This window comes from Zalophus californianus, chromosome 14, assembly GCF_009762305.2.
Source record: "Zalophus californianus isolate mZalCal1 chromosome 14, mZalCal1.pri.v2, whole genome shotgun sequence".
Lineage (NCBI taxonomy): Eukaryota > Metazoa > Chordata > Mammalia > Carnivora > Otariidae > Zalophus > Zalophus californianus.
The window spans coordinates 26759328-26786995 of record NC_045608.1 but is presented as its reverse complement, the minus strand read 5'-3'; the positions used below and the strand labels follow the sequence as shown (position 1 = coordinate 26786995).

The 27668-nt window shown below is 55.3% G+C and overlaps 1 protein-coding gene and 1 pseudogene across 3 annotated transcripts; one reads left to right on the top strand and one right to left on the bottom strand.

Moving 5' to 3' along the window:
* Positions 1-1003: 1003 nt before the first annotated feature.
* Positions 1004-23479, bottom strand: TOP3B (DNA topoisomerase III beta). Of its 3 annotated transcripts, none has more exons than XM_027577613.2 (18): positions 23371-23479; positions 17362-17544; positions 16275-16406; positions 14940-15046; positions 14218-14292; positions 12727-12923; positions 12128-12284; positions 11236-11349; positions 9669-9759; positions 7664-7818; positions 7412-7517; positions 6476-6622; positions 6155-6328; positions 4749-4877; positions 4114-4263; positions 3642-3742; positions 2639-2840; positions 1004-1627 (listed from the first exon to the last, which is right to left on the bottom strand). In XM_027577613.2, the coding sequence occupies exons 2-18, from the start codon at positions 17429-17431 to the stop codon at positions 1146-1148; spliced, it is 2589 nt and encodes an 862-aa protein (XP_027433414.2). In that variant the 5' UTR covers positions 17432-17544; positions 23371-23479; the 3' UTR covers positions 1004-1145. The 3 variants fall into 3 exon arrangements, with proteins under 3 accessions (XP_027433414.2, XP_027433416.2, XP_027433415.2); XM_027577615.2 differs by lacking the exon at positions 23371-23479 and adding an exon at positions 23045-23337; XM_027577614.2 differs by lacking the exon at positions 23371-23479 and adding an exon at positions 19917-20055.
* Positions 23263-27668, top strand: LOC113913066 (annotated as a pseudogene).

The following is a 27668-nucleotide window of genomic DNA, read 5'->3' as shown; positions in this document are numbered from 1 at the left end:
GGAAGGAACACAAGCATCTGAGGGCCCCCCTTCCCCGGGGACACCATCCCAGCAGCTTCCCGGGAGCCTGCCCTCAGGTCACGTCATCACCTCCCCAGCTCACTGCATATTTTCTTTGAACTTCTAGAGTGCTTCCACAGTGTTCCAGGCACACCCAGGTTGGTTTGCTGGGGCCTCCCAGAAGAGGGAGCCTGGAGGGTGCAGTGCCTGCTTGGAATGCTAGGGGGTCACAGGTTTATTGATGGAAGCTCTTCTCAGAGCCTTGAACATTCTAGTACCTGCTACCCAGATGGGGAGTCCTCGTGCAAAGCGTCTCTGACCTGCCCCTCACAGAGGTGTGGCGCCACACCTTTCGGAAAGCTGTTTTACCACCAGCCTGCGGGGGCCAGAACGGGAAGGACGGCAGGTGCAGCACAGCCCACAGGGCCGTCTGGCTGATGGAGTCTCTTCTCAATCGGGCATGCAGACGGCTTCTGTGGGGCTCCCTGTGGCTCAGCATGGCACCCTGGCCCAGCTCCTCCGAGGAAGCGGCTGGCCTGCCTCTGTCTGGGACAATAAGGGCTCGTGGCAGAACAGGAATCAGGACAGGCCCTGGGAGGCCGCCAGGGCCGCACGCACCACACACAGACCTGCTCAGAGCCGCCCTCTGACCCCAAGCAGTGGGCTGCGGGGATGGCCAAGGTCCAGGGAGGACTTCTTTCAGCCCTGCCTCCTCCCACAGGCCGCCCTCCTATGACATCTGCCTGGGATGACAGGCCGTTGGGGCCTTCCTTTCTTCCTTGCCTTGCAGACATCGGGACGCCTCCTGCTTGCGCACACAGCTACCGTGCCGTCCCACACATACTGAAGAAAGGTGAGCCTCGGACAGGGCTCGATCCCCCTTCCCACACTCGGTGGCCTCCTAACGGGCAACACCGGGGTGTGGGCAGGGCAAGGGCACTCAGGTGGTGTGTGCAGAATGAAGGGAGAGGTGGGGCAGGGAGACCGGGAAGGGCAGGGAGGAGAAGGGCAGGGAGGACACCATAACCCTTTGGCTCCAGTGAAAGGTCCCGAGCTGTTTGCTCTGGAGAAGACAAAAAGCATTTTAATGATTTCCGTGGCCCATGGGACACCTGGGTGGAGCCTGGTGAGGGACGGTGGGGCCATCATACAAAGTAGGCAGCCAGGGCTGACATCTTGTCCTTGGGCCGCCTGGCGCTGGGCTTCCCGGGGGGCCGCCGGCCCCGGGCCCGCCCTCGGCCCTGCCTCCTCCCTGGCCCGCCGCGGTGCATGGGGTGGCAGGAGGCTGCGTGCTTCAGCTCCACGAGCTCCTGGAAGATGGGGTCGCAGAAGACGCAGCCCGTGTGCTGGGTCTCGTCACCCGGGAGCGGGGACTTGGCCTTGTTGAAGTCCACGGCGAGTAGGGCAGCCTCGCAGGTGCCACAGGTGTCGGCCGACACGCGCACTCGGTAGGCGTTCTCGAAGCAGTGCGCCACCACATTGCACTTGTTGCAGGCCACCTTCCACTTGGGGCCCGAGGTGGGGTCCAGCACCAGCACGCCGCTCTCGCATTCCACGCACTGGCCGATGCCCAGCATGCTCAGCGAGTGCTGGCAGGTGGGATGCGTGCACTCATTGCAGCCCATGCCTGGTGGGGAGAGGGCAGCCTGATGCGCACCCCCAGCCCCGCCCCACCCCCCCCTGGGGCCTTCTCCAGGGCCTCACGGTCCACACCCTTCATCCCAGCAGAAAGCGTTCCTCTCGGCCTTGCACACCCTGGCTCTGGATTCCCCTGCTGCCACTGCCCCTGCTTCTCTGCTTCTCTAAAACCTCCTCAACCTCTGAGCGCCAACACCCCGATCATTTCCAGAAGGCCCTCCTGGTGGCCTCCAGCCAGGTTCATCCTCCCCTTCACTTTGCTTCCACAGCTCGTTATGCCACTGAGTCACACGGGGCCGTCGGCTTCCCTGGAAGCTGCTGGAGGGCAGGGAAGGGCCTCAGTGACCCCAGCAGCTCAAATGCAGATTGTCCCTGCCTCACAGGTGAGGTTTGAGTCAGGAGGGGTGAATTGAGACCCCTGAGGGCTCCCGAGACCCCCAGATGAAAGTGGGTAGACGCCTCTTGCTGTGCCTCGCTCCTGTCTATAGCATGGGGTGATGACACCCCAGGGGCTGGCTGGGGTGTCAAAGAGACGGCACAGGCCAGGGTGAGTGTGCTGGGCCCTGGGCCCCCTCTAGACTCTCGGTCCCACCTGGACACATGCTCTCCTTTCTCTAGTAATAACAGCGAGGAGAGAGAACAGTGGTGGATGCTGACTGAGGGCGCACCCCTTGCCAGGAGGGGCCCCCCAGCCTGCTGCGTCCTCTCACTCACCCTAGCCTGGCCGGGGGCACAGCACGCCTACTGCCCAGATCCCGAATGAGCTGACTGTAGGTGCCCACTCGATTCTGACCAGCATGAAGAGGGGCAGATGCCTGGCTCCGCCTCAGCAGGGCCCAAATCCACCCCAGGTCTCCTACCCCTATGCCGGCGAAGGGGCCGGGGAAGGGCCCCTCAGAGGCCAGCATGGTGTGGGGCAGGGGCAGGGCCTGACTGCCCAGGGGGACGGGACAGCCTGTCTCCGGAGGGAGCGTCCGAGGCCCAGAGACACGGCACTCACCTTTCTTCATGTCTCGGAAGGGCGGGTGGTTGGAGCAGTAGGGGCACAGTGGGTAGCTCTTGCCCCGAGAGCCCGATGACCACAGGACCAGCTCGAAGTCATCCAGTGGGCACCGGAGCTCCTTGTAGAGCTTGATGGTGCCATTCTGGGGGAGGGTGTAGGTCTCGTCACAGTGCGAGCAGTGCAGGCGGCTCGGCTTGGCCTGCGGTAACACCAGGGAGGGGGTTCGGGGTCACCGAGGCCACCAACTCTCCTGTCCACCCTCACTCTCATAATACCGAAGTAACTGGTAACGTGATACGTACCGCATGTAACACGTGATCTATAACATATGCTACACAACACAGACTATGCAACACATAACGAGTCGTGCATGATACATGATACAGAAAATGTAACATGTAATACATAATACATGACATACATATATCATATACACAGCCTGATACACTGTTTATATAAGACGTGAGTACTATGTAACACAAAATACTAAGGCATGATGCATAATATCTATGTATACCTCCGCAAGTAATAGCAGAATACAGACCTATGTAATACACATGTCACGCGTAATCTGTAATGTGTAACACATAATACATAATGCATAACGTGGAACGTGTTGCCAGGCAACGACCTCTCAGGCAAGGACCCTTGGCCAGGAGTCTCAGGACACCTGCTTGCACGGGTGAAGAAAAGCAGTTCTAAATCCCCCGTGTGTATGTGAATACCCAGGACAGCAAATAAGGTGTTGTCGGGAAAGAATGGACAACGTGTTTAAGCGGCCTCACAGTTTATATGCTCCTGGGGTCAGGGGGACACTGTGGGTGTCTGCGCGAGGCTGCGGTAGGCCTCTCAAGCGTGTGTGACCACCAGGACCAAGACTATTATTCCTGGAGGACTGAAGATAAAGCAGAGGCCTCCAGAGGTGACAAGACTTGCCCAAGCCTGTGCACAACGGTGCCAGAGGCCAGAAGGGGCGGCCACAGCCCTTCACCCCACTTACCTGAATGTACTTCATGAACCGGTGGCACTTCCCACAGCGGGACAGGGGCTTGCCCGTGGCCGCCAGGGGCGAAAAAGACACCTCCATCAGCTCGTCCATGCCTGAGGGCAAGTAGTGCAGGGAAGAGTCACATCCTCCGGGCCTGGCAGCCCCCCTCCACCTCGGACAGGCGGGTGGAAGGGAGGCCCCCATGAGTGGGCAAGGATCGCAGTGAGTGCGTCTCTATCCCCGAGGGTGCGGGGATCACGGGAAGGCAGAGCTGCAGCCGCACTGGTCACCTGAGCCGGGTACCTCGCGTGTGGTGTTGAGATGCCCACTCTTTAACCCCGATGATGATGAGGACGGCCCAGCAGTGAGGCGCCACCGCCTCGTCCTCCCAACAGAGCCCCAGAGCCTGGAGCCCAGATCTGGATGCTGGTCCCGCACGGCCGTGGCGGCCCTGGGCCAGGGGTGGGGAAGAGGCAGGCCTCACCGGCGATAGAATCCACGAAGTAGTGGAACTTCCTCTTGAAGACATCCAGTGTGTGGCCCAGGACCTGGCGGTAGTCGGCCTTGCCCTGGGCGATCAGGTTCAGCTGCTTCTCGACCGCACTGCGGATGGTGGGGAGCACCAGCTCCGCATCTGCGGCGGGGGCGGGGGGGGGGCGGTGAGGTGCCACTGTGAGCACTCGCACCGAGGGGCTGTGGCCGCCCCCCCGCCAGTGCAGGCTGGAGTCATGTGACCCCAGGCCTTTCCCGATCTCCTACCCAGAAAATCCTGTGTGGAGTGGCCAGGGACATCCTGTCTCTAGGACGGTGTCACAGTTCCTGGGAGTCCTTGGGCCAGGCCTGTGCTCTGCCATCTCCCCTGGTCCCCTGGGAACCTCTCGGGGACAGAGCAGACAGCTCCACAAGGAGGACCCGGGCCCCACCAGGAGCCAGTCTGTGGGGAAGAACCCCCTGCACCGCCCCCCCCCCCCCATTTGGATCCTTTGCACGTGACCATTCATGCATCAACCACACAGAGCCCCTGCTGGGGGCCAGTGTAGCACCCTTGCAGTGGGAGTTTATTGGCCCGTCAGAGGCTGTGGGCCGATAAATGCAGCGCCACAGCTCAGCCAGACTCACCGATCTTGTAGTAGCCGTGCACCAGGACGATGCCCAGGTTGGTGGGTCTGAGCCGGCGCCCACTCTCCACAGTGACATAGTTGCGCTGACAGATGTTGTTGATGTGCACGGGGATACTGGCGTCTGTCCCTGAAACACACAGCAAGGCCCCGGGCTTCCTCAGCCTGCGTCCGTCACACTGCAGGCTCCATGTCTGCCCCCACCCACCACGCGGGCCCTGGTTCTCAGCCCCTTCCCCTCTGTTTTTGGCCAACACTGTGCGAGACACCACAGTGTGTTTTGAGAATGGTCTTATGAATCAAAAAATGGCCCTCCCAGTGCCAGCGCTGGGTGCTTAATCCCCCTCTACAGACAACAGAGGCTGACAGAGGTTAAGGAACTCTGCCAATGTCACGGGAGCTCATTCTACCTGCCCCTCACACCTGGGAAATGTCACCTCCTCGGCCTCTCCTGCCTCAATCCTGAGACACTCGACCCTTCTAGAACCAGGGCTCAAGACCCCTGAACATGGAGGAACTCCCATGCTCGCTGCCAAATCGTCCCCTCTGAAACCTGCTCAGTATTGCCCACTTTCTGGCTCCTAGGTCCCTCGTGATCAGTTTCCGGGGCGGCACCTCCCCTGGAGACTTCAGGGATGCTGCCCTTACTGCTCCGCCATGCTGAGGAGCCTCCTTAGATGGTGCTCAGAGGCTGAGACCACTGAGGTACCACACTCGAAGGATGATGCTGGGACTGGGATCTGAACCAGCACACTCCCCGCCGTGCCCACCGCATTCCTGCCACCACTGGAGTGGTACCCCCCTTCCCCGGCGAGAGCGTCTCCACGCAGCCCTAGGGGCGCCTGCCTGGTCAACAGTGGCACTGTCATGTTCAGAAGGTCACGTGAGCCCTCTTCGAGGACACAAACTCATTTTGGTCATGGGGTCTAGGGAGACATGGATGTCTTGTCAACGGGGAAGGAGAGAGGATGCTGGGGGAGCAGCACCCCCACCCCACAGCATCTATACCTGAGGACCCAGGGCAGGACCCACCAGAGGCACCCAGGCCCCTGGAAGAAGCAGGCTCAGCTCTCCAGCTGAGGCCACCACTGTCACCAGAACCCCAGCCTCGGGTGAGACGTCACCTGTCACAACTGTTAGTGATAGAGCAGAAACCAGGTACAGCAACCTGGATTGTTCGCAGCCCTCTAGAGCCTGGTCAGCTGGTGCGGCACATCAGGGAAGAGGCAGTTCCCATCAGAGTGATCACTGCCTGGGGAGCTGGCCACACCCTGGGCCCCAATTACCAGGTGCTGGGCACGGAGGGGTCACTGAGCAGCTGTGGAAGCACCGTCTCCTGGACCTCGGTCCTGGGATGGGGACCCTCGGGCCCGGGGCCTGGGCAGGCGGGAGGGCGGGTGCACCCACCGATGCCGTGCTTCTCCATGAGTGTGATGAGCTCAGCTTCCGTCAGGTAGTCAGGCGGGCTCGTCTGCTTCTCCAGCATCTTCATCTCGCTCACGGGAAAGGTGTCGCCCCTCTGGCAGGTGGGCAGGCTCTCCTCCAGAGGCACGCTCTGCCAGGGCATGATCTCCGTGAAGCCTGGAGACACAGGGTGCTGCCACTCAGGGTCCCATCCCAGGCAGCCCAGGCCCAAGACACTGAGACCCCCTCCCCAGGTCTGATGGAGCACATTCTGTCCGTCTGTGGAGGCGTGGGAGGAGCACACGCTGGGACCTGCAGTTTTACCTGGAGACATGACGGTTTTCCCTGTGCAGGTGAAGTGCTCGGGCCCGATTCTAAAGGAAATGGTGCTCTGGAGGTACTTGCAGTCGTAGCTAACCGTGGCGATGAAGTGTCTGGTGATGTACTCATAGAGCCGCCACGCCTCGCTTCCTGCAACGGACAAGGAAGCTGGTCACTGGCCGGGGACTGGCTCTAAGCTCCGCCCCCCCCCCCCCCCCCCCCCCCCCAGCGCTCTCACTCAGGCAGCAGGGCCCAGGCTGTCCAAACGGGATGCCAGGGCTGGCCTACACCCAAGCTCGAGAGAGGAGGAAATACACAGGAAGGGAACGTGAGTCTCCCAGGCCACGGCGGTTCCTTCATAGCTAGGGCTCCCACCTCCCACCCCTGCTTTGAGGTGGGACTGCTCTTCAGGGCCTGGCCAGTCCGCAGCTAGGGACTTGCCACCGTCACTTCAAACTGGGGCTATGCCCAGTGGCTCCTGTCTCTACCTCTCCCCTTCCCTGACTCCTCCCCCCGCCTTGATCAGGTGGGAAGCAGGCTGGGCCCTAGCACACCCTGTCTCACTTGGTCCTTGCCCTTCTGTCTCACCCTCCCACTGCCGCCTCCTGCGAGCAGCTGCCTGCACCCTGCACTCAGGCACGCCACCACACACCTGCTGCCACTTCACTCCTGTCCTGTCCCTCGGCCACAGAACACAACTTTCAGGTGACCCCCTCTGCCACAGCCAGAGGCAGGTGGGGGAGGGAGGGAGCCCCCACATTGCCAATGGGGCCTGACACCATCCAAAGGTGCCATGTAGCTTCCCACCCAGAAGCTTGGAGAGAGAGAGAGAGAGAGTGAGAGAGAGAGAGAGAGAGAGAGAGAGAGAGAGAGAGAGAGTGTGTGTGTATGTGTGTGTGTGTGTGTGTGTGTGTGTGTGTTGGGGGGAGTGCCCAATACCTAATTCGGCCTCTGTGGCAGACCTCATGGGGGTGATGGGGGGATGGTCACCAGCATCGTGGCCCTTCCGTGGCCGATTGATACCTTCTGCTAACAAGCGCTTTACCTGAGGGAGAGAAGACAAGGTGGTGTGAGTCCGGGTACAGCCGCCCTCCCACGGGGAGGGAGCCAGCACCAGTTCTGGGTTTGGCCAAAGAGCCTGAGCTGGGACCCAAGACCCTGGCAACAAGTGTGCCCGGTGGTTCTGCTCACCGTGTCGGCCCAGTAGGGGTGGTTGGCCTGCTGCCGCAGAGGGCCCTTCAGGTCAAAGTTCTCGGGGTAGTGGGTGGTCTCAGTCCGCGGGTAGCTGATGTAGCCTTGTGTGTAGAGTCGCTCGGCGGTCTGCATGGCATGCTGTGGCCCCATGCCTGTGAGAGAGGGCAGGCTCAGCTGGACCACAATGCTGGGGATGGCCAGGTCCCTGCCCATGGGCCTGGGCACTCAGGCTCCCCACCAAAGGCGGCCAGGGCCTCCTGGTAGGTGAGGATGGCTCTGGGTGGGCACCGCGAGTGCACGGAGCTGCTGGCCAGGCAACTGTGCCCGGGCAGCATTCTCCAAGGCCGAGGTCCTGAACCTGTGAAGGTGGACCCAGGATGGGGATGCGCCACAGTGTCACCCTCACGACATGGGCTATGCTGATTAAATGTGGCCTGCAGAGTGCTGATATTGGACACTCTGGCCATGGTGCACATGAGGTCTGCCTCAGGGTTGGCTGATGTCCCACTATGACAGCAGAATTAGCACTCGCCTCCCCATTCTGAGGCCCCTGGGTGTTTCTGTCCTTATGGCACTCCGGGACCACTGAGGGAGGGCTTGTCCTCCTGCTTCCCCTGACCAGCAGAGGCTGGCCCTCAGCTGTCGGTCACTTGGTGTCATCGTTGCCCTCTGAGGATCCCTGAAGGGGACGCTCTGTGAGGACACTGCCCAGCTTCTGGGGGCCGCAGAGGCCACCAATACCTTGAGGCCAACAGCTGTCAGAGAAGGCCAACTTTCCAGTCCCCACCCCTTCTCACTACCATGGAAACAAGGCTCAGAGAGGTTACGTCAACACTGGTCACACTTGCCCCTGCAGGAGACGGGCCTGGAGCGCCAACTTCCCACTCTTAGCCTCTCTCCCTATACCAGGGAAGCTGCTCTGGGATGCTAATGCCAGGCTGCCCCTGTCAGGGAGTGGATCGCCTCTGCTCTTGTGAGGATGCACATTTCAATCATTTCATCCTCAGAACGACCAACTCCAGTGATGGTCGTGATGGTCGCCCTGTGTTCCTGTGAGGAAACTGAGGCTCCAGGACAAGAAAGAAAGTAGCCAAGCTGAGACTGGACCAGAGTTTGGGTCTGGACCTGGACCTCCATGGTCTAATGCCTCTGAGGGGACTCCACTGAGCCAGTGACACATTGAGGGCTTGCCCCACAGGGAGGGGTCACTGACCATGGCCTTCCATGTACAGCCCAGGCAGCAGCTGCATGGATGTTTAGTAATACAAAATGGTCTGAGTTTTCCCCACATAAATTCAAAGAGCTGTTGAATATTAACCAATTATCCTCTGAAATGGGATCCTCTCACGTGTTTGTTAGTTTATTAGTTATTTTCACTCTGGAATTTTTTTTTTTTAAAGATTTTATTTATTTATTTGACAGAGAGAGACACAGCGAGAGCAGGAACACAAGCAGGGGGAGCGGGAGAGGGAGAAGCAGGCCTCCCGCTGAGCAGGGAGCCCGATGCGGGACTTGATCCCAGGACCCTGGGATCATGACCTGAGCCGAAGGCAGACGCTTAACGACTGAGCCACCCAGGCGCCCTTCACTCTGGAATTTAAGAGAAATGAACTCTGCATGAGGCTCAGATTCCCACTAAGCCTCACAAGACACTGCAGGTGGGCTGTTCCTTGACACAGGTGAGCACAGAGGGATTACTCGGCACAGGTGAGCACAGAGCAAGGGGCCTCGGCACAGATGAACACAGAGCAGGGGGCGCTCGGCACAGGTGAGCACAGAGCAGGGGGCACCTGGCACAGGTGAGCACACGGTGGGGGCACCTGGCACAGATGAGCACAGAATGGGGGCACTTGGCACAGGTGAGCGTGGAGGGAGAGTGCCAGCAGAGGTGAGAGCATCAGCACTGCCCTGCATCCCCAGGCGCCGCAGCAGGGCTGAATGGCTCACCGCGTGCCCGTCCTGAGAAGTCTTTTATGGGCTTTAGAGGAACGCCCTTACATACCCAGAGAAGAGCTAGCTACTCGCAGCATCTCCACAGTGTTCAGGGCGAGGGGCCTCTGCTTTGCCTTCTCTTTCCTGCTTGTGGCCTCCACCTAGAGAGAAGACAGAACAGATTCAGGGATTCGGGCGGCAGGGGGAAGGATGCCATAACAGAGAATCTGGATGTGTGGGCAAAGGGTCTCATTTCATTCATCTGGTCTCCCTGCTTCTTGATTTCACTCTTCACAGTGGTCTCAAGACTTGAACATTTATGTAGGCCCAGGAAGGGAAAAAGAAAAAAAAAATTCTTTTCTAGAGAATTTCTAGGAAAAGAGAAAACTTGGAAGAATGGCAAAGAGCGAGGAGAAGGGGTTGCAAACTCAAAATCCTCCACGAGCCAGTGGTGGCCGGGCCAGGGGGACGGCAGGTGAGGCCTGGGCCAGGCCACGGAGCGCGGGCCCACCTCGGGGGCAGCCACTTGCCCTTTGCTGCACCCGAGCACTCCCACCAGGGCCTATGTGTGGTGCTCCATCTTCCAGGTCGTCAACAAAAGCTGCAAATCAGGACTCTTATGTGAGTTGGTAACTATTTTAAGTATCTGTAAACACCGTGCAGTTTAAATAAAATACCAGTCAGCTTCAAACTCTGGGCTTGAACAACTGTCAGAAGAGACGATTCTGTCTTGCCCGTGGCAAAAACAACCCAAACAACTCAACTCCGATGCCTTGCCCCTCCCAATCCCATGGAGACCTGGCCACGGGTCAGTGCAGTGCCTTCTGAATTCCAGATGGACAAACGTGGGGGCAAATTTAGGCCAAAATGGGTGTGTGCTACAGTGGAGGCTGGGGTCACTGTGGGTGAGATCTGGAGATGGTGGTGAGGGGGTCTCTTGAGGAACATGACTGAAGATAAAAGTATGAAGCAGCTTTGGAGAAAGTTCTGGAAGCCTGAGTCAACTGCATGGCTGAGCAGAGAGCACCCAAAGAAAGCTTGGAAAGGATAAGAGAAGGCAGCTGAAGGCGACCAGGCCACTCCTCCACGACTCTGGTAGCTGGTAAGGCTTTGGGGAATGGTGGTGGAACTCCACCACCTGGGGCAGCCAGCCCCTCATCACCCTCTTCTAACAGCCAAGCACGTGACCCTCAAATTCATAAAGACCCTGAGTAAGAGCCACAGTACCATAAAGGCCATGAAAGCCGACCGAGGTGGGGATATCCCATACTAGCTGTGGGACCCCGGACAGGGCCACTGACGTGCACACAGGTCCCTCTGGAGCTGTTAGCATTCAGTATCACAGAAAATGGACCTCTCTGTGAAACGGAGTCCTGCCAAAAGGAGAGAATGCCCCTGGGGTCACGTGGAAAGGGGCTGGCAGGTGGCGGATGCAGGGCAGCGCCCAGGGCAGAGCAGGGGCGCGGCATCCCGCAGTGACTACAAGCGTCAGTAACCGTCCTTTCCGAAACACGTCTGTTTCCAAAAAGGAGACAAAGACGGGACACTGGGTCATGAGGTGCTCTCCCAGCCAGAGGCGCCTAGAAGCCTACTCCCACCCAGAGCAAACATGACAGATGTGGGCGGCGCAGGCCCACCTGGGCTTCCTTCTCCAGCTTTGTCAGGTTTAAAAACATCTGTGCGATCTCCCGGTCGAACACTCGCACTCGGTCCCAGTCCAAGAGAAGAGACCTGTCTTTATCCACATTAACCTGCAGGAAAAAGGGTAAAAGAAGTCGGGAAAGAAAACATCCAGGTGAGCACACTGCCAGGGAAGAGAACTGAGTAGATGAAGCAGCTCCTTGTCTGGGAGGAAAATGGTCCCGTCCCTAGGTCTCACGGCCACCCCTGTACAAGTGTGTACAGGTGCACAGACACACAGGCTGAGACCCTGCCCCACCCCAAGGAAAGGCTGCTCTGATTCCAGGCCTCTTCCCTGAGATTAGGGAGGTGGTCTCACAAGGGGAGCCCGAAGCCGAGGCTGCTGTGTCCTTAAGGAGTGTGGGAACCTCCACCTCAAACGCCATCCCTGCCCACGCTCTAAGGCCTGGCCAGCACGAGGTGTGGTCCTTCTGGGGGTCCCCAGCCCTATGTCAACCAGACCAGCTCTGTATGATTTAAATCTTACAAGCAGCTTATGTGGAGGATTTTATTTGAAGAAAGGGTTCTAAGGCTTCAAAAAGTTTGAAGTCACTGCCCTATGGCCCTCAGTCCAGACCTTGGACCTGACCATCACAGCTGACGGCCCTGAGGCGTGACCTCCCGTCTCTGCGCTGCCAAAGCTAACTTCATTCCTGCTTCTCTAAGTTCAATGCATCCAGGCCTATGTAGGCTGGGGTCCCTTCTCCGGGCACCCTGCAGACCAATCTGGCCTCCGTCCTCTGTCTGTGGCCTGGGGGGCTTGCAGGGCTATGATGATGATGGAAGACCCTCAGAGTCCATAGCCTGAACCCGGGAAGACCCAGCGTGCATGGGGAAGGGAAAGCAAACCTTGGCCTGCAGCACCCAGTAGGTCTCCGGTTTGAAGGACTGGATTTTATCATGTCTCTCCACGCAGAAGCCCAGGGTAGGGGTTTGGCATGGCCCAAAGGAGATGAGGGAGCTGTCCAGATTGCCATATTTTCCCTGGAAGTACTTAGTTTGAAACCTACAGGAGGCACGGGGCAGAGAGAGCTATTCTGGTCATGGATTCACTCCAGACACCATCATTAACCAGCCATGTGAGTCCAGGACCGGGCCAGCTGGTGGCGGCGCCCTGCTCAGAAGACAGGGGGACAGGGTGAGGACACGCTCAGCAGGGGGCCTGGGGAGGGTGTGTGTCGGGGGGCACACACGGCAGGGAAGGCATGAGAGAAGAGCAGATGGGGCTGGGAAATCCTTCTATTCTGTTCCATCCCCTCCAGCCTCTCCTCAAGACCCACACAGTGTAGAGGAACACCCCGCTCATCATGTGGTGCCCTGTGTAGTCTAAATCAGCTAGATCGTTTCCTTCATAGAATGTTGACATTGGCCTAGAGCTAACCAGGCCCAGGGCAGCCAGTGGGGACTGGCGAGGCAGCGGCTCTGGCCAAAGGGCGGGCAGCCAGTACCTGGTGAACGCGCAGCCGATGCGCAGGTCCAGCTCTTGCCTGGCGTCCACCGACAGGGCTTCGTTGTGGTCGGGCTCGCCCAGGCGGGCCATGGCGGCGCAGATGTCCGTGTCTGTGATGGAGCTGAACCTGGCCCTGAACACTATCTTTTCGCCACCACGGGTTGAATTCATGACAGGCAGCACAGCGTCTAGGACCTGGGGGAGGCGGCCCAGTGGTCACCCACCTCGGAGGCCTCTGCCTCCGGCTCTGCATCCCACCTGTGGGGCCGCGGCTCCTGTCCCAGCCAAACCTCGCTGTGCGTGACTCCCTCTCCCTCCTCTGTCCCCTTCCTGGCCCAGAAGCTTCAGTCTCTCCACAGCACTCCTGCTACATGGCTTCCTTTCCTTCCGCTGACAAACCTGTTCAAACACCCCCCTCCTCACTACGACCCTTTCTCTCTTCCTTCTGCTTTCATCCCTGCTAAACCAGGAAATGCTAATGCCACGAACGCCAGGGGGCGCAGTCTCGAAATCCACCCCACTTGACCCATCTCCCTTCCTTCTAGAGGGCAGAGTGCCTCTAGAGGAGTGGGTGGAACTTTTAAGAGACTGAAGAAAAGCCAGGGAAGGAAAACAGAATGAGGAGGAGAAGGCAAAGGGCAGGAACGGGGAGGGCACAGGGGACTCCCAAGGTGGGGGCTTCGGGGCGCTCAGGGCTAAAGCACGGCATGGGGCCTGGAGCCAGACTCACTGGGAAGGCCGTGCAGTGTACGGGGAAGAGGTGCTTTTGTTTCGGAGGGGAGAAAGCCCTATGAGCCTCCACCCCCAGATGCAAAGGCCCCCCCAGGGGAGGAGCAACCCTGTAGGGGAAGGGCCAGGAGAGGAGTGTCTGGGAAGGGACAAAGTGTGATCGTGTCTACTGAGGGTGCTGTGCGGGAATGGGGGGGGGTGCCCTGAGCTCCCTCTGTCACACAGGAAGCATTTCCTGAGCCCCAAGGTGTGCCAGGCCCCAGGTGAGAGCTGGGGGTGCAGAGGCAGGAGGGTGAGCGGCACCAGAGGACACCTGCAGTCAGGACCCGCGTGAGGGTGCCACAGCTGCAGCTGAGGCAGGCTCAAGGGCATCTTGGGTGGGGAGAGGACAGTGAAGGCCGGAGGAGAGGAAAGGAGCGAGGAACGTAGCCGAGTGGCAACCAGCCTCGGCCGAGGGTCCCTGAGAGGTGCCCAGTAGGCTGGGATGATGAAAACCAACGCTCTCCCATCCACCAAGAAAATTCTGCCCTTTCTGTTGGCTCACACAGTGCACCCCAGCAGGGGAAGTAACATCCCTTTGCCCTTGGTAGCGTCCATATGTTTGAAAGTGTCTCTGCAGTTTCCAAAATGAAGGAGGAAAGAAAAGGCATTTCTAAGGCAATGTAGCGGATTCCCGGGCTGCAGCCGCTGGAATGGGGTGACTGCGGGTACGGTCGGCAGGAAGGCCCGAAGTGAGGACTGCAGCGGGGCCCCCTCTCACCTCAAAGCAGATGTTCTCCCCCTCCTTGTCGCAGTCCAGCCACAGCACAATGTAGTCGCAGCCTTTGCCCTCCACCTGCCACACAGCATACAGCGACTGGCACCTCCGTGGCCCAGCCGGCAGTGCCCACCCACGGTGCTCCCGCCCGGCCCCTGAGCCCTGGGGAGGAGGACGGGTGCCCAGAGCAGGGCCTAGGCAGTTAGGCTGCCTTCGCCACTCAGAGAACTTTGCTCAGAACTTAGTTTTTTGGACACAAAAAGGTTATAATGCAATATCATCTTAACCCCAAAAACTGCACGGGAAGAGGGCTGAAATGAGATAAGCTTCAAGGTTAATGGTGGTTGTCTTAGGTTGTGGGATTATAGATAATTTTTTCTTCCTTCTACTTTCTAATATTTTCCATAATATGTATGCATTTGTTTTAAAACTAGAAAAACCACCACCACCACCGATTTAAAAAGCAGAATTTCTGCTCTCCAGGACTGAGTGACAGGGCTGCCCTGGTGGGCCAGTCGATGGTTCTAAGGCGAGGAACAGGCCTGAAAGGTGCCTCATGGGCCAGCACAGGGCGCTCAGAGAAAGGGTGGGGAGGCCCGCCCAGGGCTTCCAGCAAAGGCCTCCAGGTTCATGAAAGGGGCAAGGACTCAGGGAGGCCGCCTGCAGTGCCGGAAGCCAGGGATGGAGGCTTCCCAGGTGCCGGTGCCCTAGCGCGCCCCACACACCTGCAGGAACTTCACCATGTTCAGCTTGGGGTTAGCTTCCTTCTTCTCTGTCGGCGCTTGGCTGAACAGCTCTGCAGGGTCCACCTTGTCCCATCGGTTGTACTTTCCTACAAACCATAGCCACAGAGCTTGACCTCTGCAACGGTCATAACCCCAGGAGGAAAGGGACGGCTTGGGGAACAGTTTGCCCAGGACAGCCCCACAACTGGAGGCGGAGCTGGGCCTTCGTTCCCCTGGGCTGCCGAGGTGACACCACACCATGGCCACCCCCAGGAGCCACCCCTGGGCAGGGCCACCACCGCCCCAGCCTCACTTCAGGACGTGCCCTGTGGCTGGCAGTGCCATTCCTGGGCTGGCTCACTTTGCCAGAGCACTGAACCACACCACTCGTACTTCTGCCTTCTCTCCCAGCCTGAATTTCTGCAATTCTCCCCCCACCCAGCACGTGAACGCACACAGGCCAGGTGCTCAGGTGATCCCTGCGGGGAACCAATCTTTTGAGCCTCATGAGTGGTACCTCCACCTACTTCTCTACTTAGGGCTCAGTGCTTGCATGCTGAGCCCTCTTTCTTTTAGTCCCCATTTCGTGCAGCCTGGGAGAACAGGGTCAAATAGAGTCAAGTTCAAATCCCAGCTGGCTGGTGATAAAACTCAAGAGTCCAAATGCTTGGCTACACAACTGAATCAATGTCATTGCTGTCACTGAGCAGCAAAAAGTGCTGAGACTTTGCTGTATGCTAAGCTCCCTACCTTCACGGTCACACTGAGTCCTCCAACAATCCTGGGAAGTGGCTGGCACTGTCGGAAGACCCACTTCACCCATGTAGGACAGAAACTCAGAGAGGCCCCAGTCCCAGCCCATGAGCCCCTGGAGCTGGACTCTTGTCAACCACAGGGCCCTGCACCTGGCTCTGCTGGGTCACTAAAGCTGGCTCTTCCAAGGTGACAGAGAGCAAAGATGCAAGGGTGACAATGACGGCCACTGAATGGCCATGTGCAACAGTTACATTCAGCAGGAGCCACTTCCTGAACGCCTGCACAGGCCAGGCCCCCGGAGTTGGGCATTCACCACCTCTAGGAAGCACAGGAAGAAGGAACATAGGGCCTGCAGTGACTAAACGGTGTCTCTGGGATGGGGAACCAGCGGGCACTGAGCTCCAAAACCTGGGTTCTGGGCACCTCACCCAGGGACCCCGGGTCACCTCTTCATGATCCGCTGGCCTCAGGACTCATGGGTTCTGCACACACTTCTCTGCCTGGAGCCCTCCCCTGGCTCCAACTAGAACCACGACAGCACTCTGCAGGGCTTCCGTCAGAAGGGGCTTGGGGGCTCACCCAGGAAGTCCAAGGTCATCACGTGACCGCAGACAGACGTCATCTTGAAGCGGACGGGCTGGCCATCGAAGGTCCCGCTGTACTCGTGCACTGAGCACGTTCCGTTCAGCCCTTTGTGTGAGGACATGTTTCCTGCAAGGGAGAAGTACAGTGATGGCTCACCACGCAGAGCCCTGGGTTGGCTGAAGGCCAGGCGCGCCCTCTCTGAACACTCTCAAGAGCGGGCACTCTTGGGCCCTTCGCTGCATTTCTGCCTCACTTCTTTCCAACTTCACTTGAAGGCCTCTGGGGGCCTCCTCATTATCAAGTCCCCCGATGTCTTCTCATGCTCCCCACTGACAGCCCCTCGGCCTCTGGGGACTGGGCACTTCTCAGCTCTCCCCTTCCCTTCGGAGAGACGCCAGCCCGCTGTCCTAGCCAAGGGGAGGTCACGGTGGGCATGGGCCATATCTAGGTACCCAGCACTCAGGCACCCTTCCTGTCTGGAGGGAATTCAGAGATAAGAAGGGAAGCAGCACCCCACCCGCTGCCTCAGTAGCCAGAGGGGGCTAGCCTGGCGTCTCAGGAGGGCTGTAGATAAGGGTCAGCCTCGTGGCTACTCTCGAGTGACGCGAGGCATACCAGCTGCAGCTGTAACCTTCAAAGCAGGGGCAAGGGTCCTGGGGTGACAAGTGTCCGCGGCGTGGCCTCACACTTACACTGGGGTCTAAGATCGGGGTCAGACTTAGACTAGGGTGGGCTCCTGGCTCTGTCTTCTTTCTTCCAGTGAATTCTCTTTCTGTGTAAGTTACCAGGGCTGGTTGCTGCTTATGCCCAACAGCCTGACAGGTGCAGTACTCTTACAGGGGCTTGCCTGGTGCCAGGCTGTGACCTGGGCCTGGATCCTTTGGGAGTCCCAGCCCTGGCCCACACCAGCTGTGGCAGTAAGTGCACCCCACAGTGACTAGTACTGAGGTGCTGCAGTAGTGCCTGCTGTCCTGAAGCACGTCAGCTCCAGAGGCAGGGTCCCACTTGGGGAAAGAAAGAAACGACCGTGCTTACAGTCCTCCCCTCCCCCCCCCCCACCGCCGAGGTCTGTCCTCCCTACCTCGAGAGAGGATTTTAGCAATGGACTGGGCCAAGGATGGCTTTTCTGCAACCATGAGCACGGTCTTCATCTTGTGTTAAACCTGCCAGGGACTTCGGCCCTTCACACTCCAGTCTCAGAGAGATGGCAATGAAGGTCAGAAACTTCTCTTCTGCAGCTCAACACTACTGTCAGCGCTGACTCCTGAAGAGAAGAGACACACCGAAAACAGAGATACTTCCAGTGGAACCTCTACCACTAAGAAGGAAACTCACTTTACAAAATGAAAAACAGGGGCATCTGGGTGGTGCAGTTGGTTGAGCGTCTTGGTTTGAGACTCTTGGTTTCAGCTCGGGTCTGATCTGAGGGTCGTGAGATTGAGCCCCTCATTGGTCTCCACACTCAGTGGGGAGTCCGCTTGGGTTTCTCTCTCCCTCTCTCTCTGCCCCTGCCCCCGCTTGCAAGTGCTCTCTCTAGAATAAATAAATCTTTAAAAAAAAAACACCCCAAAAAACAAATAATTTCTTTGGGGCGCCTGGGTGGCTCAGTCGGTTAAGCGTCCGACTCTTGATCTCAGCTGAGGTCTTGATCTCAAGATTGTGAGTTCAAGCCCTGTGTTCGGCTCCACAATGGGCATGGAGCATACTTAAAAACAAAACAAAACAAAAAAGGGGCACCTGGGTGGCTCAGTTGGTTAAATGGCTGCCTTCGGCTCAGGTCATGATGTCGAGGTCCCAGGGTCAAGCCCCATGTCAGGCTCCCTGCTCAGCGGGGAGTCTGCTTCCCCTCTCCCTCTGCCCCTCGCCCTGCTCAGCTCTTTGTGTCTCTCAAATAAATAAATAAATAAATAAATAAATAAAGTCTTTAAAACAAAACCAAAAAAAGTAAAACAAAACAAAACAAAAAACACCCAAACCCCCAAAATCGGGGTGCCCGGCTGGCTCAGTCAGTAAAGCATGCAACTCTTGATCTCAGGGTTGTGAGTTCAAACCCCACATTGGGTGTGGAGTTTACTTAAAAAACAAACAAAAAACAAACCTGAGGTAAGAAAAAGAAGTCAGGGAAACTTGAAGACATTGGACAAACCAGGGCAATGGAACTGGCTTAGAGAGGAACACCTTGGGAATTTGGGTTCCTCTGGGAGAAGTTGATGTGGCTCCATGACCTCAGGTCAGTCTTAGGAAGACTTTCTGGGCTTTGGATCTGGACTGATAGGCTGGGGTAGGGCAGATGGCTGGCCCTCCTCCTAGGGCACAGTTCTGTTTGCTCCCCAGGGCTGAGAGCGGCACCTCCACCTTAGCTGAGAATTGGGATGGCCTGGGACATTTTTTTGTTTTTATTTTTAAGATTTATTTGAAAGAGAGAGAGAGAGAGAAAGAGCACACAAGCAGGGGAGGGGCAGAGGGAGAGAGAGAGAAGCAGACTTCCCGCTGAGCAGGGAGCCTGACTCGGGGCTCATGATCCCAGGACCCTGATCACGACCCGCGCCGAAATCAAGAGTTGTCAGATGCTCAACTGACTGAGCCACCCAGGCGCCCTGCCCTGGGACGTTTTATAAAATGCAGATGCCAGGCCATGTTACCTAGATCGTTCTGACCCAAAACTAGGCCTGAGACCCACTGGCCAGGGAATCCAGACCCCAGCAGAACTCAACAGCCCTTTTCCAATGGGCTCTGATCTATCTTCCTGCCTGCCCCACGCAACCTCTAGCCTTGCAGACCATCCTCTGGCCAGTTAAACTAGACACCACTGTCTAAAGAAAAACATACTCCCAAGCCTCTGTTCCCTTGCTTGGAATATACCGCCAAGCCCAGAGAATGCACCTCGACCATCTGAAGGCCCGGCTCTACTGCTAACTGTTGTTTAAAGAGCTCTCCAAGCACCCGCTGGCAGGCCGAGAAGCTTCCTGCTGTCCCCCCGCCCATTACAACAGACTGCGCACCCTGCCACGGTTAGTTACTGTCTCATCTCCCAGCCGCGCATCAGTGGCCTGAGGTCTGGATCACTGTTGGCGACTGTGACAGCTGGTTCCAAGATTGCTACAGGACACTTAATTCCTGCTGGCTAAATAAAAGAAACACGAGCCCTTTCTTTTTTGATCATTATACATACGGCCTTGACGTTGACAAATATGACATCGTATTAAACAACAACACGACATCTACTGAGGCAACTGGGCAACCTTTGGGGGAGGCGGTTAAAGCTAGACTCCTACTTTACACTTTCCACCAAAACAGATTCCAGATCTAGCAGAAATTTAAGCAAAAAGATGAAACCAGAAAAATCCTAGAAGAGAACATAAACTTTGGTATGAAGAGAAGACATCTAAGGACTTCAGAAGCGCAGAAACACACCTCTCCGTGTTTAAAAGCATTTGCCTTCCTTTTCTGTGAATGAATTCCATTTTCTCCCCAGCCAGACTGCTCTTTTCTTATTTTTAGCAATGATTTTAGTTGCTAAAATAACTTCCTAAATAGTATTTCCTAAATAATGAGGAAATCGGCCGTTTGTGATATGATGGCCAACAACACCCATTACGGTAAAGTAGGGGTAAAATGAGCTTGTGCCTGTCTCACCAGCAATAATCACAGGATGAGCACACAGGTGGGTGAAGGTCTGGTGACAGGCAAACTCGAACAGAGGTGGTGTAAGTTCGATTGGAAAGACCTCTACGTGGAGCGATTTGACGATGTCTCTCAGAACTCCAGGAGCACATCCCCAGCAATCCCACTGCTGGGAATGAATTCAATCATCCCACAATTATTTACTGAGCACCTACTACATGCTCAATACATGTCGCCATGGGCCACGTGGGGCGAAGCAGAGCTGGGGTGGGGAGGGACTGCAGGGTGAGCCCTGCAGTGTCTGGGGGACGTCCAGGGAGGTTTGGGGGACAGTGGGGAGGGCGGCTTTGGACTTTGGGTTTGCCCTGAGGGAACTGGGAGGTAGCGCAGGAGCAGGCTGACCTGACTCCAAGTGTTCAAGGGATTCCTCTGGCTGCTCGAAGAAGGGAGTCACTGGGCCCCCAGGGAGCAGCAGCGGAGGTGCTGAGGGAAGCCTGGGGTCCAGGCAGATTCCGACGGCAGAGCCAACAGGACTGGGAATGGGAAGTGAGGCGAGTGGAGAATGACTCCAGGGCTTTTGGCCTAGGCAGTTATAGGACGGGATTCCCATTTGTTGAGATGGGAACTGGGAGGAAGGAGCTGCGTTGGGTGTGTTCAACGTGAGCTGCCTGCTGGAGGACGCGGTGGCATGTGGCGGCATGTGGAGCGGGAAAGGAGCCCAGGCTGGGGGTCGGGGAGGTGAGCTGACTCAGGAGAGGTGGGACCCTGAAAGCCCAGAGAAAAGGCACTTCAAGGGGGAGCCACCACCATGTCCAAGGCTACAGATACCCACAGGCCGAGTGAGGTGACAGCAGAGACCTGACCTTGGAGTCTGGAGACTTGCAGGTGCCAGGTGACCCTGAGGGGCGCTGTTTCATCAGTGCGTGCTAGAGGTAAAAGCACGAGTGGGGGGAGCTCAAGAAGGCCTGGAAGGAGGGGAGAGGGAACAGTGGGCTTTTGCATTTTAAGATGGAAGCTACATCAGCACGTTTGTCCGAGGACAGACCTGGTCGAGGAACGAGGGAAGAGAAGATGCAGGAGGCGAGGAGGGAACTGCCAGAGAGACGTCTCTGGGTGGGTGAGAGGGTAGGAGCCCGAAGGGGGGGCCACTCTTCTCGTAAGGCAAGTTCAACAGTGAGGACAGGAGGTGGCGCTGGGGGCAGGCTGACAGCCAGGGGAGAGCTAGATTGAGCAGGGACAGGATCTGCTAGGTCGGTATGAGGGACAGAGAGGGGCCGGGATTGAGGGGAACGATTTTCTAAGATGGGTGAGGAGGAGGGAAGGACGTGGGAGGGTGCAAAAACTGCAGGTGCTAGAGTGGGGAGGAGGAGTCAAAGAAAAGAGAGGTCAGAGGGCAAGGTGCCTGGCTGGGCCCTTTTTCTCATGGTGTCAAAGTTTCTAGAAGTTTTATGTTTCTAGTACTCCTCTTCATACCTAAGGATCCTAAACACTTTTTCAGTAAAGAATTAACAGGTTCTTTTCCAAAGATCCGTTTAGAGAGAAATGTTTTGCCATAGCATCTTCAAAGGGAATACCTCATTTATCCAGGGCTAGGGATACAACTGGACAAAGGCACACCGGCACCTGTCCTGATTTCAGATCACCTGTCCACATGTCAGACTAGTCGCTATTCCACACTGATACATGTAGGTCTTTAGCAGCTTTGGCTCTAGGTCAACAGTCTATATTTCAGTTCTGCATGGGTACTCTGTAATGATCTCAGTATCACTGATTTACTAGGAAACAGATACGACTTCCTTTAAGGATTCAGAATCATGGAATCCTGGGAAAGGGACCCTGGTGATGAACTGATACAGCCACCTCAAGAAAGAACAAACTAAGACTCAGAGAAAGATTTTCCAAAAGTTACCTGGGAAGTTTGCTGAGTTGTGGTTGAAACTTCTGCTTCCTTACCAGGTACCTTTTTTTTTTTTTTTTAAACTGCATCAGCTTCTACCTCTTAAAAGAATTCTGCAGTCTTAACTGTGATTAATTTTCTGTGATTATCTTGGGGCCTCTCCATTTTTCCATTAAGGCACACTCCAATTTCAAAAGGGAAGTCAATGAGAATAAAAGTGGAAAGCAACGGTTTGCAAACTTTGATCATACTGTCATTATACCATTTAACATCTAATGATGCTCTACCGACATCATTACTCACTCAAGTTTTTGCTTTTTAACAAATGCTTAAGTGTATACTTTTTAAAAAAGGGAAGTAATATAGCCTTGTAGGACCTGAAAGCCTGTAATCAATGGTCAGAACCAGGTTCTTTCCGTAACCTACATGGTTAATCAAGTTTGATCCTGTTGCTTGCTAAAGCTGAGTCTGAAGTTTGTTCTCTTATTTCAAAAGGGGAGATCAGCAAATGCTAAGGGAGTTAGCACCCCAAACTGGAACTGTAATTAGGAGGGCCCAAAGTGAAAGAGAGTAGCAGGTTAGCCTGTTACTACCTGGTCAACTCTCACCAGCAATACCACCAATGGTGTGTGGCCTTTGGGACAGTACCTAAAGTCCTTTCCTGTCCATCTTGCGAACAACTGAACTTAGCCTGGGAGTGGAGGCCGAGCAGTGGTCCAAACAGCATTTAGAGCTCTAGGATCTCCCACCTTAGTAACTTAACCCAATACCCATGGAGTCAGGAAAAGAGGCAAAGAAAGGTCTTCCTCTGCAGGCAAGCAATTGCTATAAACTGCTACTTTGTTTAATCTTGCCAACCACTCTACAAGGCTGCACTTGTAAATTTCTTTTAGCTATGAGTAAACTGAGGTTCAGAACAATTCAGACTAGTGTCAGGTGACCTTTGCCAAGGTTCTAGGGACCCCAGGGCTAAGTGGCCATCAAGCCCACGTTGGACTTTCTCCCCGTCCTGCTCCCAAAGGCGGGAGTGATAGAGAAGCAAGATAAGGCCATCGTCTTGTCTTCCTTTTCACCTGCCGAGAAATTACTGCCCCTGGATTCCAGCTAATTAGTTCACAAAAGGACCCTCCTTCATCTCCATCAACAACAACTGAGAGAAACACACCAGAGTGCCCTCAAGACTGAGCCAGGGCCCAGGGGGCAGCGAGTGGCCCACTGCCTCCCGGAACCTCAGTTTCCCTACCTGTGACAACAAATTCAGACAACAGACCGCACCTCAAAGAACTGCAGGGCGGTTCGATGAAGGGGAGTATAAACTGTAGCGCCTATTCCTTCCAGGCACCGGACTAAGCGCTGGCCCATCGTCACCTCCCTGAACCCCCACCGCAAGCCCCCGGGTGGGGGTCCACCCCCTCCGGGAAAGAGGCGGCGAGAATATGCAAGAAGCCCGGATCCTCTCCCATGCCCCGGGGCTGGGGACCGCCCGGCCAGCATTCGGGAAACGTGCCCGAAAAAGGCCGGCGTTTCCCACTTCCCGGCGTAGCCCGCCGCCCGCCGCCCGCCGCTCACCCGCAGCCCCACCGCGGCTCCCGCCTGGCCTCCCGCTTCGGCTTTCGCTCTGGGGGTGGGCTCAGCAACCTCCACTTCCGGGTCCGGCCGCCGCTGGCGTCCCCTCGTCTGCCTGCCGGCGCGCGCACGTCCGCGTCCGCGGGTTCCGTGGCTGGCGCGTACCGGGAGCACGGCCTCCAGCCAGACCCTGCTCGGCGTGGTCGGCTGGAGCCCCCAGCCCTCCACCCAGACTCCTCCTCACAGCCGTCGTGGCGAGGGGGTCCCAAACCTCCATCCTGACCCCTCCCCGCGGCCTCCCCAAATCCTCCACCTTATTCTTCTCCGCCACCGGGGTAGCAAGAATGCATTTTATAATGATTATAAAAACTGGATGATAAACATGAAAATATACATATGCCGTTAATAATTAAAATAAAAGTGCAGATATGTGTATAGCGGGTTTCTTTCAATGCTATGAATGTTTGTGGAGTGAATGAACTGTGTAAAATATATCTGGAAGACGAATTGGGCAACAAAAGCAATTTTTTGTGTCTGTTAAAGCATTAGGATTATGGAAAGCTTAAAATAATTTTCATGACCTTATTTAAATATCTCTTAAATAATAGTATACACGCATTTATTTCCCTTGCTCCCTGTAGACGCTTTCCCTAACCTGCCTTTTTGGAATAGGAGCCCTGATAGATGCTCTGGAAAAAGAAATGTTTTATGGTCAAATGAAGGTTGGGGAATGACAAAAATCAAAAGTCACAGTGAGATTCATTTTCAAAACAGAACTCCTGATTCCAAACCCACTCCTTGGCAAGGTCTCCTTTTCCAAAATGGCAGCTTCATCTTTCTGGTTGCTCAAGCCCAGTGCCTTGAAAGCACCCTGCATTCCTCTCTTCTTCTCAATTGTGACCCATCTGAAAATCCTGCCGTTCCTGTCCTCAAAATATGTTTGAGATCCAATCAATCCTCCCTGCTTCCACAGCCACCATCTTGATCCAAGCCCTATCTCCCTCCTGGTCTCCTGGACTGCACCCTGCGCCCTACAGTCTGTTTTCCACACAGTCTGTTATAGGAGTCAGGTCTAAGACTGGATCTAAGGGGTGCGACCAACTGGCAGAGAGGCAACACCAGAGACCCTCCGCTCTTTTAATGCAGTTTGGGTTCATTCTGTGCACCGGGAGATAGGACCTGCAGCCTGGACCCAGCAGGGGGCGCTGCGCGGTCAGCTCTGGGGGCTCTCAAGAGTGTTCTTGTCAGAGCTGAGAAACCAGCTGCCCTCTGCTCTCGCCTGGAGAGCCCTGCAGCTGAGTCCTCCGCACAGATCTCCCAGGGAACTGCGGGGCAGGCCGTCCTGTGGACCCTTAGGTTGACAAATGACCCAGATTCAGAGGAACCCTTTGACCTTCCTTCCTTCCTGCCCAGGTGCCTGGTAGTGGTGGATGGGATACCTGAGACATCTTGGCTCTCTCTTCTCTCTTGTTGGGCATAGGCTGGGCCATGGTCCCGATAATACGGTTAACCCACCCAGTACTTACTCGTTCTAGGCAACTTTCGATTTATCAGTGCCTTTAATTCTCATTTCAACGATTACCATCATTCTCATCCTTATTTTACACATAAAGAGACAGGTCGCGCAGATGTAAACGGCAGAGCCAGCTTTCAAGACGGGGCAGCCAGGTTCCAGAAGCCAAGTTCTCAACCACTGGCTGCGGGGCTTCTCACTGCTTTCTCACTCTCTTTATCTTTTCAGGCTTCGGGGCCCGGTCTGTGCTGACTCAGCTGGCCTCAGTGTCGGGTTCCCTGAGAGGCATGGTCACCATATCCTGCACAGGAGGTGGCAGCAACATTGTGGGATGTACCTTAAACTGTACCAGCAACTGCCAGGTCCCCAAAGTCCTCACCTACAAGAACAACAATCAGCCCTTAGGATTCCTGACTTGTTCTCTGGCTCCAAGTTGGGCACCAGGGCCCTCCTGACTATTGCTGGGCTCCAGGCTGAGGACAAAGCTAGTTATTTTTTTTTTTTTTAAGATTTTATTTATTTATTTGACAGAGAGCACAAGCCGGGGGAGCAGCAGGGAGAGGAAGAAGCAGACTTCCCGCTGAGTAAGGAGCCTGAAGCAGGACTTGATCCCAGGATGCTGGGATCATGACCCGAACCGAAGGCAGACGCTTAACCGACTGAGCCACCCAGGCGCCCGACAAAGCTAGTTATTACTGTCACTCCTATGACACCTCAGTTAAGCCTGCATGGCTCAGAGCTCCAGACCCCGAGGTAAGTGAGACATAAATCTTTTGGCTCTCACAGCACATTCATGACATCTGCTGGGTAAATTTTACCTTCTTGTCACCAAGATGGTTTGTAAGTCAATTCTGGCATTTTTGTGTTTTTAGTATTCACACCTTATGTATGCCGGCTCCACGTGCATTTCTGCCTTCGTGGCTGACGATGGCATATTGAGAACTGTGGCCTTTATACTGGAAGTCAGTTTGGCTGGACCTAAACTCCTCCACTCATGTTTTCCTTCCTTGAATATCTTAAATATGTCATTCCAGTTTCTTCTGGTATCAAATGTTGCTCTCAATAAGTCTGATCATCTGATTTTTCTTTCTCTTGTGATTTTTTTTTTGTCTCGATGCCCAAAGTCTGTTTCTTTTTAAGTTTATTGATTTTACTAGAATACATCCTCGTGTTTGTCATTGGGATCAGCTTTCTCAGGTTCACCATTTCCCTTGGAATATATGGTTTCAAAGATGCTTTTTCAAATTTAAGGGAAGTTTTCTTGAATCTGTACTATTTGTACTTGACTTTGTACTATTCTCTTGTCTTGGTTTTCCTTCTCAGAGTCTCCTATTATATATAATGGAATATCAGTCAGTTTTTAAGATGATAATGAATCTATTTTCAATAAAACGAGGTAGGGACACCTGGGTGACTCGGTCGGTTAAGCATCTGTCTTCGGCTTAGGTCATGATCCCAGGGTCCTGGGATCGAGCCCCGCACTGGGTTCCTGCTCAGCAGGGAGCCTGCTTCTCCCTCTCCCCCTGCTGTGTTTCTCTCTGTCAAATAAGTAAATAAAATGTTTAAAAATAAATAAAACGAGTTAACTTAGACAGGCTATTTTTTTAAGTATGAAAAATGTTACTATGTAAGTGACCGTGGCACTCCTGGGACTCAGCTGCTTGGAAGAGACGGGCACTGGGGCAAAGGCAGGAGCTGCCTGCTGGCCAGCCTGCTGCGAGACCAACTGGCCATCGTCACCAGGGGGGGACACAGGTATGAGAAAGGCCATTGTGACTGAGCTCCTGCAGCTGGGGTGTAATGTGGTCATTGCATCTTGTAGCTTTGATAGATTAAAATCTACTGCAGATGAACTGCAGGCCAGCCTGCTCCCCCTCCAACCAGGCTCAGATCACGCCCATAAAATGCAACATCGGCAAAGAAGAGGCGGTGAACAATTTGGTCAAGTCCACCTTGGATATTTATGGTAAGACCCATTTTTTTTTTTTTTTTTTGTAAACAGTGGAGGAGGCCAGTTCATGTCTCCTGCAAAACACCTCAGTGCAAAGGGATGGCATGCTGTGATTGAAACCAACTTGACCGGCACCTTCTACATGTGCAAAGCAGTTTACATAAAAGAGCACGGAGGATCTATTGTCAGTATTACCCTTACTAAAAATGGATTTCCAGGATTTGCACACAGTGGAGCTGCCAGAGCAGGGGTTCACAATCTCACCAAATCTTTCACTGCAGAATGGGCCAGCAATGGAGTACGGATCAACTGTGTGGCCCTTGGAGTCATTTATTCCCACTGCTGTAGACAACTATGGTCCTTGGCAAAACACTTATTTGGAGGGTTCTTTAAGACAATCCCAGCTAAGGGAATCGGAGTTCCTGAGGAGATCTCCCCATTGGTCTGCTTCCTGCTGTCCCCTGCAGCTTCCTTTATTACTGGACAGTTGGTGTTTGTGGACGGGGGCCAGTCTTTGTGTATGTGAGTATTCGATATACCAAATCATGACAACTGGCCTCAGGGAGCAGGGGACGTTTCTGTTGTCAAAAGGATGAAGGAGTCTTTCTTTCTTTCCTTCTTTTTTTTTTTTTAAAGATTTTATTTATTTATTCATGAGAGAGAGAGAGAGAGAGAGGCAGAGGGAGAAGCAGGCTCCCCACTGAGCAGGGAGCCTGATGCAGGACTCGATCCCAGGACTCTGGGATCATGACCTGAGCCGAAGGCAGACGCTTAACCATCTGAGCCACCCAGGCGCCCAGGATGAAGGAGTCTTTCAAGAATAAAGCCAAGCTCTAA

Bases quoted from the DNA above. Each gene is read 5' to 3' on its own strand.
- TOP3B (XM_027577613.2), bottom strand. From the start codon at position 17,431: ATGAAGACCGTGCTCATGGTTGCAGAAAAGCCATCCTTGGCCCAGTCC. The intron at 6,623-7,411 runs GTATTGGGCACT...TGTCCGTTGCAG, and splicing joins TGCCACAGAGGCCGAATTAG to GAAGCGAGGCGTGGCGGCTC. The intron at 1,628-2,638 runs GTGAGTGCCGTG...TCTCCCCACCAG, and splicing joins CTTCCGAGACATGAAGAAAG to GCATGGGCTGCAATGAGTGC.